General features: G+C 39.8%; 1 protein-coding gene across 1 annotated transcript; it reads right to left on the reverse strand.

Moving 5' to 3' along the window:
• Nucleotides 1-4,172: 4,172 nt before the first annotated feature.
• Nucleotides 4,173-12,221, reverse strand: LOC118774116 (SH3 domain-binding glutamic acid-rich-like protein). Its single transcript, XM_036523272.1, has 7 exons — nucleotides 12,113-12,221; nucleotides 11,070-11,255; nucleotides 10,622-10,702; nucleotides 8,168-8,206; nucleotides 7,857-7,898; nucleotides 5,441-5,467; nucleotides 4,173-4,244 (listed from the first exon to the last, which is right to left on the reverse strand). The coding sequence occupies exons 1-7, from the start codon at nucleotides 12,155-12,157 to the stop codon at nucleotides 4,173-4,175; spliced, it is 492 nt and encodes a 163-aa protein (XP_036379165.1). The 5' UTR covers nucleotides 12,158-12,221.
• Between the last annotated feature and the right edge of the window lie 1,865 nt (nucleotides 12,222-14,086).

A 14,086-nucleotide genomic window follows, 5' to 3' on the forward strand; every position in this document is an offset into this window, starting at 1 on the left:
CAACACAATAGGCCACAGAGCTACTCCAACACCCAAAAGACTTTATTTACATCCTTTTTTTATTTTTACATCCTGGGTCTATTTTACACCAGCTAAACCATTCTACACTTTCTACAGTGCAACAGCTGAAACTGACTTTGGAGAACAATGGAGAGCAAATATTGACACTGCAGTGCGGTTTGGTAAGGGTCTTTTCAAATGGTAGGGAAACCCATTCAGGCCACCCTGGCCACAGCAGGAGTTTCACTTGGCTGCCTTGAAATGGGGAGGGACTGCAATGTGTGGGCACGGAGTGTGCGGTGTCATGTCCTAAATGCGGTGGAACAGTCGCACCCAGATGGTGCCTCTGGGCAGCATTTTAAGTCCACTAAGAGGATGTTCCTTCATCTGATGTGATTTATGATAACCGAACTGCAGTTCTAGATAATGCACTGAATACCTTAGCTGACATAAGCTTAATCACCTTATAAAACCTGGCACAAAGACATACACGTTTAATGTGCATTTCAACTGAACTGCATCTCAAATTGAATACACGCAGAGCGCAGATAATGTTCTGTGCTCCTTTATATGGTAAAAAAGAGGGGCCGGCAGTAGCAGTGAGGAGGTTTCGCCGAGACGGTGGGGGGCAGACAGCAGATGTGATCGCCAGACTCTGACCAATCAAGTGCTGCCTTTGTGCCATAAGGGGAGGAGTCCGGGAGATGACTGGTGGCAGAGGGGGGTCTCTCCAGCCTGTAAAACAGGGCCAAAAAATGAGGGGTCACTGTGGCACATGCACACTGCTGCACGGGGTGTTGACAGCGGTATCATGTAGCCCGATGCAGCTGAGCCCAGCATGAAACCTGTTACGATTGGTTCGTTCCCCTGACCTTGCCCTCAGGCTACTGTGCCATTCTCGAAAAAAAGAAAAAAAAAAAACTTCAATCAAATAGAAAGCATCCTTTCTTGGACGATTTCATCTTTCCCTGTTGGAGGCACTATTACCGTTATCCAGCGGGAGATAATAGAAACTACAGCAAGGAGCCAATCACCAGTGAGCAGGGGCAGACAGGCGTGAGCAGAGAAAGTGGGTGAGGAATGGTAGCTCTGTACAGTATACAAGCACTTATAGGTTGCCAGCTGAGGGCAACAGTGAGTGACTGTTCCGCAACCAAACTCCCCCACAATGTTGTTTGCACTATTCTGACTGAATCGGCACAGATGTAATTCAAATGTAATTCAGTGTGTCTGTATATGTTTATTATCTGAATGTTCTACTTACAAATATCCTCTTTTGTCACCCATCAAAAGAACAGTGTAGTATTTCAAAATGTAATTTTTAAGTGCAGGGAAAGCAAAAAAAAGAGGCTGATATCATGTATTCTGGTGCATTAGCAATAAAATGACATATTCTAAATACCCATGATATGTGCATAAAGTGATAAACCAATATAGACATTAGAGGCATTCTATTAGCTATAATATAATTATCTGTTTATTACATATATTATAAATAGATAATTTCCATGTCTCACTTGGCTTTCTTAATGAGCGTATTTTACATAGTATGGTATTAAAAAATATACCCAATTTCATCAAAATGTTATCAGCTATATTCTACACATACACGTCCTCTCAGTTTCCTTGTAGAACTACAGAAATATAATTACGGCATTTTGAAAGGTGGAAAGAGAACAAAATTTCATAGGAGACCCTGGGAAAAACTATGGTGAACAATCAAGGTTAAAAAAAAAAACTAAACTTTGATTTCTTTTGTAACTTTAACTTTTTAATTAACAGATTAAATGGCATCTGGGGACAGAAAAGAAACAACTGTGAAAGAACTTGGATAAGAATTTCTAGACACCTATGAATGCTTTTTTTCCTCCATCTGTATAAAGCTGTAGCACCACCCAGTGGTCATAATGGTAAACACGGATAAAGACAGTGAGAATTTAATACCTTAACAATGTACAAGGGAACACAAACCCAGACTCAGGATGAAGACTGTTCATCTTCCTCAACCTGCTGAGAAAAACAGAAAAATATGAACGCGAATCTCAAAATAACAAAATATTAATACATCCATCAATATATAAAGATTCTGTTTCCTTTTTGTTATTCAAAACTAAATTATTAAGTGACTTTATGACATCACAGAGTCTCAGGGTCTGTTGTCACATTACATACTGCTATACTGAATGAATAATGAATGGCTATACTCACAAATAGTCTGTTATAATAAGCCTAAAGTGGCCTGCATGGCCTATAGTTATGATTATCCTCAAAGAAGAATCCTAATCATTTCAAAAAGGACACCCTACACAACTGCTATCAAGGGGTACAAACAGAGATGTTCATCTTGATAAGGGAAACTCTGGGGTGACACCAACTTTGGACACAAAGACACTCTAAAACATTTGTCAGCTATCACATCTCTTTCATCTCCGGATTCCTGGTATACAGTTTATGGGGTGCTGCATTGAGGTACCATGCTGGTGCAGCTGCTGTTCAAGGGTGTTATTCTACCTCTGATTCTGCATCCAGCTCCTCTTCCTCCTGAGACCAGTTAAAGACAGAGGGAGCACAGAGAGGACACACAGTGGGACAAAGGCAATGGACATTCAGTATGAAAGGAGATGCAGCTTTAACAACATGCGCTGTTAGGGATCAGAAGGGGTCAGTATCAAAGCTCACTAACAAGAGAGGACCATCTTGCAGTGAATAGAACAGGTATGTGGTTGAGCTGTCGATCACCTGGCATTCGACTACATTACATGCTTTATTGGCCAAGCAGGTAGCTGTATTTAAAGATACAAACCCACGTTCCATCTGCTTATTGGCCTTAACCCTGCACCACCAGTGCATAATTTCACTGAGAGTGTGGCAGGCTTAACTTCACTGAGAATGTAGCAGGCTTAACAAGGTGAGCCTTTGAGTATTAGCATTCTTGAGACTGGCTGTCTTCATGAGGCTTGGTGGTATGGTGACAGTCAATGGTCCGGAGTCAGTCAACTTGAGATTTACACAGTGAATTGAATAATCTTGTGTACTTTAAGAAAAAAGCAACAGCCTCATTTAAGCCACCGCATTAACATGCAGCAATATGACATGTGCACTGAATATCAGAGCAAGCAATGTGCATTTGCTGGAATACTGGAATGCACTGGAATAGCCTTCAAATGCACACATCTATAGACTGTAGTCTGTGTATTTATACTTTACCATCCAAACCATTTACAACCCAGCGATGAAACACACATGCTCATAGCATGCTATGGGCAAGAAAATTACTTCGGTTATGGAGGCCTCCTCTTCCTCTTCTCCTTCCTAGAGGACGGGGAATCATTTTTTAAGGAGCTTAAAATCCACATATCAGAATAAATAAAGAATATGAACTCTGCTTTACTGAAAAGTGGGTCACAGAAATGCAGCCATGGTTGGCACTCATCTACATGATCTGCTTGCAAAATGGGGCGGTCAGCAGGACAGAAATGGGAGTCATGGCTGGGCACTGGTCTGCCTGTGCATGCGCAGGTCTCCGGCACGCTGAAACTGCCCTGTCTGCTGACCTGACCTTGCCCGGAACCTCCTGCCATAACTGTGACCTCGTTGCCTGGCAACCGAGGCATAAAACTATTCTAGACCTCAATGAATGGCCAGTGACATGTTCTGTATAGGCCTGCTCAATAATGGTCTCCATGGTGATGCATTGGTTTCCCTGAATGTGTAGCCCCTATTCAGACCTTTTAGCAGAAAGGGTAAAGTGTCCAGGCATAAAAACAGATATGATATAAACCTGCCCTTTGTTTTAATTCATTTAAGTCAGCAGGTCAGTTTGAGGCCAGATTTTGGAATCTGGCTTTGGACACCAGGGATAACATTCCTACTCCTTTCAATACATGTCATGAGGTTCCACAATGAGACCTTTAAATTTTGTTCTAAATTTCTTACGACACAATTTGAAACCTCCTGTTCAGTCAATGATCATGCTTTAAGCCAGTACTGAAAAGTCATTAAGCCAATTTTCCTGCTTGTTACAGGCTCAAAGTCTGAAAATAGCAGCAACTACAATCCTCCTTTGCAGTTGCGCGCACACCATAACACACCTCAGTGCACCTGTCTCTCCCTGGATGCTCTCCAGATAATGAATCCAATAATAATTTGAGGTGCACCTTGGCAAAATCTTATCAAGTGCTCTCCCAGAGAGCAGTAAGAAACAGAGATTGATCTACCTGTAGCTGTCTCAGCTCCTCTTCCTCCTGCAGAGGGGAACAGACTTTGTATGAGCAGGGTAGCACAGGCACAGAAACACAAGCAGCAGAGATTTTGCCTGGATATTTAATTCTTTCCACTGGAGCATGGGGGTTTGAATTCTTAGAATGTTTATTTACACTCTTCCTGTCGACAGAAAGAGGCTGTGACCAAGGATCAACTGACAGCGATCAGAGTATGGTTGTAATGCAAGAACACAAGATCTTGTCTTGGTCTGGGTGATCCTTTCATTGAAAAAACTTCATGCAGTTGTAAACATACAAACTTTATGCTCTATGCTGAGAGAAAGTGTTAAGTTCACATTAGCTGCAACCCTTAAAAAATGAAAAAGAATGAAACTATGGAAACAGAATAAGTTGAAGGTGGCCAAATCATACTGGAATCATAATTTTTTTTTACAAAGGTAATGCATTTAAACACTAATCTGAAAGTCAACACTTGTGAATGTCCAAAACATTACTTTAACACAAGACTCCCACTCCCATTGTACCTTCAGTTTTGTGATACAACAATTGAAATGATACTTGAAGTCAATTGGCTAGCTATACACGTACATTGTAGCACATGGTGGTTCCCTGAAAATCTAGCTTTACTGCAGTACTGATGATACATTTTTCAAAAACTGCTGTTTGAAACCAGAATCACTCTGGATCCCTAACCACTGTTTCATGGTTGTGTGTGGGAAACCTCAATTCATATAGCAAAATACAGCAACACCATCTCTGTTAAAATTTAAGGTTAAAAATATAGAGATTTTCAGTGCTGCTGTGGTTGAATGAATCGAAAAAAAATAGAAAATTAAAAATTCGCAGAGACATCTTGTGGAAGCATGTACACTGAGGTATTAGACAAATGGAATCCTAGAACATCCAACGAACACAAGGTGTACATACATAGGGTCGAAGGGAGCAACGGAGGGCAAACTAAAGCTCCTCTTTCTTGTTTGGAATCAACTGAACCAATTGAGGTGATGCCATTTTTCATGGTAGTGCAAGTGATCAAGAATGTTGTTTGGAACAAGAAGTTAATGATGGGGAAAGACAAGGTGCATGGGGATGGAGGGAGAGCAGTTAACAGCTGGAAACTTTGCATGCACAAAGCTGACTGCCTCCTTGAGCCAGAAGCAGCACCACACAAAGCCAAGAGAAATGATGGCTAAATACAAAGTACACATTGAGTTTACCTCAGAAAGAGACAAATCCTCTTCCTCCTGGAAAAACAAAAAAATGCACAAAATGAGGAAACGGGGTAAAAGGGGGATTATGCTGCATCCATTAGAGTACAGGATTATCAAAAAAAGAACACACATGTAATTGGTAGTGTTCAGATGAGCCTTTCTGCCAGGGGCCTGTGATCAGGTCCCTCTGGGATTCATGAAAGAGGAATAAAAATGCTTTCTGTTTTGATGTGCCTTCACCAGAGCCACTCTTGCTTAGCTTGCTTAACTGTTTCAAAGAGAACACACAGATCTTGAAGCTGAGAATGTATGTTTGTCTCTCCTTAATTGGAAAATCCAATCCTATTTGTCTCGTTTAGAATATGGAATCAGTTTTTAAAGCAAAGAAAAAAAAACTCTAAAACCAAAAGACTAACTTCCACCTAAAATGACTGTCAACAGTTATAAAATTTTTAATTTAGTTATAAATATTTACTAATCAGCTTTGGATCTTGTTGAACAACGATGGTGTTAAGACGCCATGAAATGTGCTTATAATATTACTATAAATTTATTACAATAAACAATATATTATGTTACAGTATCACAACACTCACATTTTAAAATGTAACCCTTTCTACTAAATTATGGAAAAATGTGTTGCTATACATTCAGGAGCTATATTAAACCCAATCCATTAATAATTCTCTATTTGCTGTTTCATGGCAGGTAGTTCTCATTTTGAATCTCACTGATTATATTCATAATAATTATTTTGTGTTTTTTTTTCAATAAGCAAAATAGGGCTTTCCAGTCCTATCGGCAGCAGGAATATAACACAAACACAAACAGCAGTGTGGGGAGTAGAAAGCGAATAGATTAGCGACAAGAAGGCTAGAGGCTCTAACATTAGGTGTGACACCAACTTGACCTGCTTCAGTAAATATGTAGCTGTACAGGTGTTAAGTGTCAGACTTTGAGGAATGTAGGTCACCCCCAGTATCTCCTCGCCAAACAGAAATGTTTCTAATAACAACTTAGTCATTCGAACCAACAGAGCATACAAGGACATGTTAAGGATGTGCAAGCATGTGTGCAATGTTACTTGCTGTCATGGTTACACAATCATAGGGGTTAAAGACAGAAAAAAAAAATCCCATGACTTTAATTTATATACAAAGGGTCAGTGGTTTGGAAGCTGCATAGGCCCTCATTGGAGTTGAGAGGCAATGTGCTGAAGGGGGTTTCAAGAGGGCAAAGTCCCGTGCTGGAGCATTTTCCCCTATTTTTATTGACAACTGAGACATTCTAGCACCAGGGCTCCATGCTTACTTTGAAATGTGCTTGCCCACCTAAGCAACCAAGTATTTGCTCGAACAGACAATACAGTTGCCATGTTTTTTCACTGTACACACCTGGCAAGGACTTTCTGTTCGCTTGATGACAAGGCTGAGATGAATGGAGTCTAACTAAAGTCTAACTGAAGGGTGTGTGCGAGTCAAGAGTGATACACAGCATGGAGGCAGGTGGATCAGAGACATATTGGCTACTACATTCACAGTGTATTGACTGGTAGTAGTACTATCGATTATAGACTCGCTAAATTATGGATGAAAATACATATTCATAGGTTTATGGTTAACAGAATGAGATAATATTTAATATTTAATGATCAGGTTTTCTGCAGTGGTAGGGGATAATATTGTGAAGGAAAGCTGCTACTGAGAGGAAAAAGAGTTTTATTTAAAATGGGAAAAAATAGTTTATTTGTTTTTTTTTTACATATTTTTTAGTTACCAAGATGGGCAACGGTTGCCAAAGTCGAGCACAGGTTGATTTTTTTCTTTGGTTTTAAGCCACCAAAAATGATCATACCAGACACCTCTGTTCTTGCCGGGTTTCTTAGGCCCATCCTTAACAACAAAACATTGTTCTCTGTTCTCAATATTAAGCACTGTGTGATATTAGATTTGGTCCCCTGCAACCCTTACAGGCACTTCTGCCCAGCCTGTCTGACAGCCAATCGGACACATTTTTATTACTATGGATGTACATCAATCCCAAAAACAAAAAACAAAACTTCAAGCCATATGTTCACTGAGTTTCAGCAGAAGGCATGGACAGAGCTACACCTAAATATGTCTTGTCTGTCAGGTGACAAAAGCCCATGGGCAGCCCACATTAAATCTAACTGCAATGTAAACGTCATCCTTAAGTGAAAATCACAAATGTGAGACAATATTTAAAACTTACACCACAGGAGTTCAGCAATCAATAACATTAAGGAAACATGTTTTACAAGAACCCCAAAGATGTAACAACAGGTTACTCGAAGTAAAGGACCCGCTAGTTTCAAGACGGACTATTAGGCTGAAGACTATTGTTCAAAACAATTCTGTGAAACAGGCAAAAAAGTCGATGATGTCAGAGAGCAGTACAGTACCTTGGCCTCCTGTTCCCATTCATAACCTTCAACTTCCTCTTCCTGAAAAAAAGAACAGCATGTACATAACAATGCATGCTTACATGTATTAATAGAGCAATGCCTGTTTTGAGTATAAGTATGTTAGACTTTACATCAATTCAAATCACAATTAAGCAAAACACTTGTGTATGGATTAGGTCATCTATCAGGTGTTGTAAAATATTATTTGAGGGACAGTGGATTTATGTTCAAAATCCATGAAATTATCAAAATAAAATATCCAATCCATACAGTGTTTACAGAAACAGCCCCATACAGCAACACTGTACCTGTTTTCCCTCCTTTTTGTGTTCACTGGCTGGTGTTTCCTGAAAATGACAAATTACTGAGTTAACAGCAGAACAAATGAAGTCTCCACCTGCAGGAAGCGTTTATGATGGGAGCAGCACGACTTGAATGTCACCAATAAATCAGACATTAAAAAAAAATCACACCACCTAGGTATGGAATGACCTGTGCAACAGCACAATCCATGACCACAAAACCGACGGGTTTTCGTCCTCGGGACCTGCCAATAGGCTGCTTTTGAAAGATCGTGACAAAGTTGTGTGTTGGACATTATGCACCAAAGGGAGGCATAAAGTGATGTGCATGCCGTTGAGTGGGTTCCTTAAGAGTTTGCCACCGTGGAGGAAACGCAGGTAATGATTCCACATCAAAGCCTTGAGGAGGAGCAAAAGTACAGCATAAGAAAAGAATGAGGAGAGCTGGTGTGCAAGCAAAGACACATGTTGACGGTGCCACATGCATTTCCACAACAAATTTCAGCCTTCGGTGGTGTTCTCAAGTTTTTCTTCATCTTCCTGTCCTGTTTCGTTCCCTCTCTTTTCACTCTTTCTTGCTCTTCCACTTGTTCTGGTTCCTCTGTCTTTCTGTGGTGTCTCATCCTTGTTCCATTACTTGACCCTGTCTTCCCTGTTTCCAGAACCAGAAAACAGCAAACCGCAAAAACAAAGAAATACAATTTATAAAATGATGAGCACAGCAATTCCAGATAGACATCAAACAGAGCAGACAAATACATTGAAGGAAAGCTCAAAGTAAACACAAGAATAAATGGAATGCAGCCATGTGAGAAGTGATGAGGGCCTTGAATAATTGTACATAACGGAGAGAAGACTGCCTTTGATAAGTGTCTGTGATGACAGAATTCGGCAATGGGAATTAAACATTTCTACTGATTGGTTGCTTTTTTAATGTGTTTGTTAATTGGCTACATTTCTCTCCAGTTTCCCCTCATCTGTGGAAAATGTGTGATTTAAATTCAAAGTTGATTACATCATCTGTATAGATGTGTTACGTGTTTGCATATTGGTCCCTCAGCAAATTCAGCGAGTTACAGCAATGATCTCATAGGTTATTGTCATGAATCTAAAGAAACTCCAGATATATTTACCATAAACCGATCATTATACAAATATATATAGTTATGCGTAGAGAGAAATTAAACATTTACACAGGCTGCTAAATTACTAGAACAAGAAATAGTCGCCGTTATAAATTTCTGGCATAAAATACATAAAATGCATAAAATACAGGCATATTTAAATTTAATAGACAGACCGACCTTTTCAAATTTATTGGCTTTTGTTTGATAAATCATCTTTACAATCGTAATCACACATGCAAACAGATCTTTAAATATTTGGATTCACCTCTATATCTAACAGCAATAGCACGTTACATTTCTAAAACATGGCATCATTCTACTGTGCTCATACCCAAAGAACATGTTGTTCTTTTTGTTCCCAGTGTACACTCTCGTCTGATAGGACACCACCGCTAACATGCATGAGCTAACCATAAACATGTGAGCGCTGTGAGTCAGGAGAACAGCAACACACCCAAGTGTACCGTTCGGATAGATAAAAACTACTGCTGCAAGTCAGTGCACTACCGGTTGCATGAAATCCTGTGTTTCATTTTATTGTGGATTTTGGCACAACTTCTGTCACCCGTCTGTTGTGGTATAGATTTGTGGTGCAGATTGCTCTGTAAGTTCTCACCTCTGCACTTATGTGTTTTACTTTAAGTAGATGAATTTCCTTCTTATTATTTTTCATGCTCCAGAGCGTGTCTCATAGCTGTTTGGAAGAGTTTCTTTTAAGGAGCAGAACCTGTAATCCAAGTGCTGCTGGTTCAAGTCCCTGGTGTGCAAATGCAGTTGTGCCCTTGGGAAATGTACTTAACTTGAATTATCTCAGGGTATCTCTAGTCATATAGGCGGATAACATGTACAGCTGTGACCAATGTAAGTCAATCTGCATAAGAGCATCTGCTAGGCAAAATGTAATGTCTGTGGGATTGCCCACAGACACAGGGGAAAGAAATGGAATGGAGACTGGGGAGAGTGGATAAAGGACTTTCTCAATGACTCTAAACACAGAGACTGCTGTGCGTACAGCAAATGAAAGATTCTGAAAACAGAGAATGAAAAGGTATAAAGTGAGAATTACTGGTTTGTCTTCAAAGTGATCCTAAACATGTCTTCTCCACCCTGAAGACCGCAGCTGTTTAAACCAGAAGAGTCTCCTATACCAAGAAAATCATTCGGCTGAATGACACAGCGGTATATTCTATATTCTCACTCTATGATGGGGAACTCTATCCTACCCATATCATATGTAATATGTACCGCAGAAATATAAGTGCAGCAAAAATATAACACTTAATACTGCCACAAATACATCACCAAAGGAAAGATAAGGAGAATGAAGTCTAACCTTTAACCCTGTGGGTGGGGACAGCCCCAGGAAGGCGAACACCTGATTGTCTTCCTTTGCATCAAAAAATGTTTCGTAGTCCTGTGAATTGAAAGCAGACTGTTAGGTTCTCTAAACATTCTTCGCTCTTTCTATGGAGCCAGACCCCCATATTTCCCATGTAGTGCTGCTGAGTAAACCTTGTCCATGCTGCTGTCCCACACAATGACTCACTCACATGCATATGCATGTAAACATCCACAAATTCTGTTCATGTAACCACACACATACAGACACGCATGTATACATATATGCACATGTGCTACAAACACACACCCATGTCCACACATACACACATAAACAAACTCACACATACTATACAAACACACACACACACACACACATGCAAGCACACATGCTGAGAGAGGAACACAGAGAGAGAAAGAAAGGAAGAGAGATCTGTCTTCACCCCACAGTAGTTTTCCTCATTGAAGATCTGCGGGGGTAACGGTATCCCGTTGGCAGGCTTCTTCTCCCCAGGAACGTTCTCCCTCATCCATGCTCGATTCTCCTCATTAGTGGCAATGTCCACCTGCGTGTAGTTCACTTTAAGAGCCTCCAGGAGCCCCAGCACATCCTGCTGTTTCTTCTTGATCTGAGGGTATTGAAGTGTTCACAGTGTCAGACCTCACAGGATAGAACACACAGCAGTCCTTTAATACTGGGTAATACTGGGAAATCAGACCGTAACCCAAATCATGTGGGCATCATCCTTAGAGAGGGCAGTTTTATTTTTGTTTTCAACAGCTATATAGCACACAAATATGGTCAAATAAAACTTTATGCAGGGGTGACAGGTTGCAGAAAGGTGCGGTTAACTAAATATGACAATAAACCAATGCATATCTGTGTTGTGGTATGAAAAGAACACATTGTAGCAAAAAATGGAGCGAGTATGTCGTGACACGTGAGTTAGAGATCTCGAAGGTTCGGGTTGGAAAGTGGTTGTATGTTCCCCAACAGATAGCTGTCGCAGGTCTGGAAAGTGATCTCGAGAGCCAGGATATATTAGGAAACTCAACAGGGTGCTGCTATGTGGCTACGCACAGTATCTGCTTAGTTAAATGGCTATAAAGTTCTGAGTCAATTAAGTTCGCTCAGAAATTTTGCGATTGTTCTACCCTCCACGTAATCTCACTGACTCGCTGATTCATTTTTTTTTTCTGAGTAAAAAATTCTCGCACGGTATTCCCGCAATATTCCATGGAATGTTTAAATCAGCTTTGTTCAGATAGTCATTCAGGTTCATTCAATGAAGAGCAATGTCATTACAGGAAACAAAATTGCACGTGTTTGAAATTGTTACTCAAATGATGTTTCAGCATTATCATGCTTCTTCCATGAGAAAGCGTCAATCTTTTTTCTTAATACAACTTCTCTTTAAAAGCTGATGAGTTTGCAAGAGCATTCTAAGCACAGAAAATACACTATACTGAATAAATATTATCTTACCGCCGTAGATCCCGACGATGATGCTAAGAATACTTTGATAACCATTTTTCCGACAGTCTAATTTATAGATTGTGGCACCGAGATTCTTAAAGACATAGGCAGCCTCCCAGAAGACTGGATATCAACAACAGCTACACTGCGTAGGTCACTTAAATTCCGATTCGTCTGCTTCAAAGCGAGATTGGTGGATTTGCATTTGGCGGTTCTGCAGTTTTCCAGTGATTGGCAATTCCCCCTGTCGTTCGGAATGGACCAAATGCAGTTTGTTCCCTGTGCCTGAACAGTGCATATATGGATACAGAGGACATGGGAGAGACACGACTGTTGTACTGCTTTGCGACAAGAATTTATTTTTCATTTAATATAATTAGGCCGCTATATTATTAGAATGAAAGGAAGACAACGGAGGGTGCATCCAGACTAAAGCGCAAGCGCTAATACATTTAATAAACCGAAGGTGCTCAGTGATCGCTTTTGCAGAATTTGTTTCATTGCAGTACAGGCACATACAAGATAAATTACAATAATTTTAACATATATACGTGAAAATAAAAACGTGCAGCCGAAGATTTATGAGCCAAAACCCCCAGCAGACGCCACGGAACCTGTATATTCATTGACCATGAGTTTAAAAATATGTATTAAACCGCATCGTCCTAATGCACCAGAACTACCGCAATTTGAACACCAGGGGGAGTCTGGAACAATTCATTATTAGAGTGAGATGTGCAAATGCGTGAGATGTAAGGGGAAACGGAATAATACACCTTTTAATTGAAACTCCCAGGATGTAGAAGTAGATATTCGATTATATTGGTGTGTTACTTACTTTTAATTTGGTAACTGAAAGTTCATAGTGTTTAACAAACGAAAATAAATGTAAACAAACAAATGCGTGCAATCATATTAAGGCAAGGAGTATAAATACAGAATCTGCTAAAACACATCATCTAGGGGTCACAGATAATGTGTGTCAGGTTCTAAAATAATGTTGATCAACATCACAAGGCTATTCACATTCAAATCAAAGCATGTAGGAACCAGAATTCTAGGTTTCCTATGTCATTAGTTATTGAGGCTGTAAAATTCCTATGTCATTAGTTATTGAGGCAGTAAAATTGTTTTAACTTTTTTAACTTAGAGGAGATCCACTGCATGGTTGAAGAAAACAGACGGGGTAAGGGGAGCTGGGGGGCTATGAAGGTTCCACAGTATTTGATGCCTTTTATTCATATTTATTTCACAATATCATACCAAAAGTACCCAGACAGCAAGCACACACAATACAAGTACTGTTCAGTAGGTACGTATACCACAAGGGTTCTGTTACTGAGAGTATTGCATTTTTTTTCAGAAATATGTTGTAATGAGTAATTTTCAAGTGATCACATCTATTTTGACAACTGTTTCAAAACCCTCATGAGGTCATTTAATTTTGTTTGCACATGTCAGCTGGATAAAATCTGTTAATTATTTAGAAGCTTAAGACAAATGCATCAGCGTTACAGGGCCTTACACTATTCATAATACTGCTGTGGCTTTATTAATGGGTCTAGGAGAAAGCATGTATGAAAAGTTGGAATCAATGCAAATTTGTTTGGCATGCGAAAGTTTTTGGGTAGATATCAAGTTTTTTTTTTCCTTCTTTTTGCTGCAATTGTGAGGAGAACAATGATGCTGGACAAAGTGACAATGCATTCCTAAAAAAAGAACCTGACACAAATAGATTTACTTTGTCACACTTTGTTTACTTTGTTAGGGAAAATTACTGGAGGTGAATATAAAGGGAGAAATGGGTGTGTTATACACTATATGGCCAAAAGTATTTGGACACCCCTCCTAATTATTGAGTTCAGGCGTTTCAGCCACACCGGCTGTTAACAGGTGCATAAAATCAAGCACATAGCCACGCAATCTCCATAGACAAACCTTGTAAGTAGAATGGGTCCTACTGGAGAGCTCAGTGACTTTAAA

The sequence above is a fragment of the Megalops cyprinoides genome, chromosome 3, assembly GCF_013368585.1.
Source record: "Megalops cyprinoides isolate fMegCyp1 chromosome 3, fMegCyp1.pri, whole genome shotgun sequence".
Taxonomy (NCBI): Eukaryota; Metazoa; Chordata; class Actinopteri; order Elopiformes; family Megalopidae; genus Megalops; species Megalops cyprinoides.

What these genes read in the sequence shown, in the direction of transcription:
- LOC118774116 (XM_036523272.1), bottom strand. Translation starts at nt 12,157, where the DNA reads ATGGTTATCAAAGTATTCTTAGCATCATCGTCGGGATCTACGGCG. An exon ending in ATGAGGAAAACTACTGTGGG is followed by an intron (nt 10,703 to 11,069) that starts GTGAAGACAGAT and finishes TTCAATTCACAG; the next exon opens with GACTACGAAACATTTTTTGA. An exon ending in AGGATTTGTCTCTTTCTGAG is followed by an intron (nt 4,245 to 5,440) that starts GTAAACTCAATG and finishes TCCCCTCTGCAG; the next exon opens with GAGGAAGAGGAGCTGAGACA.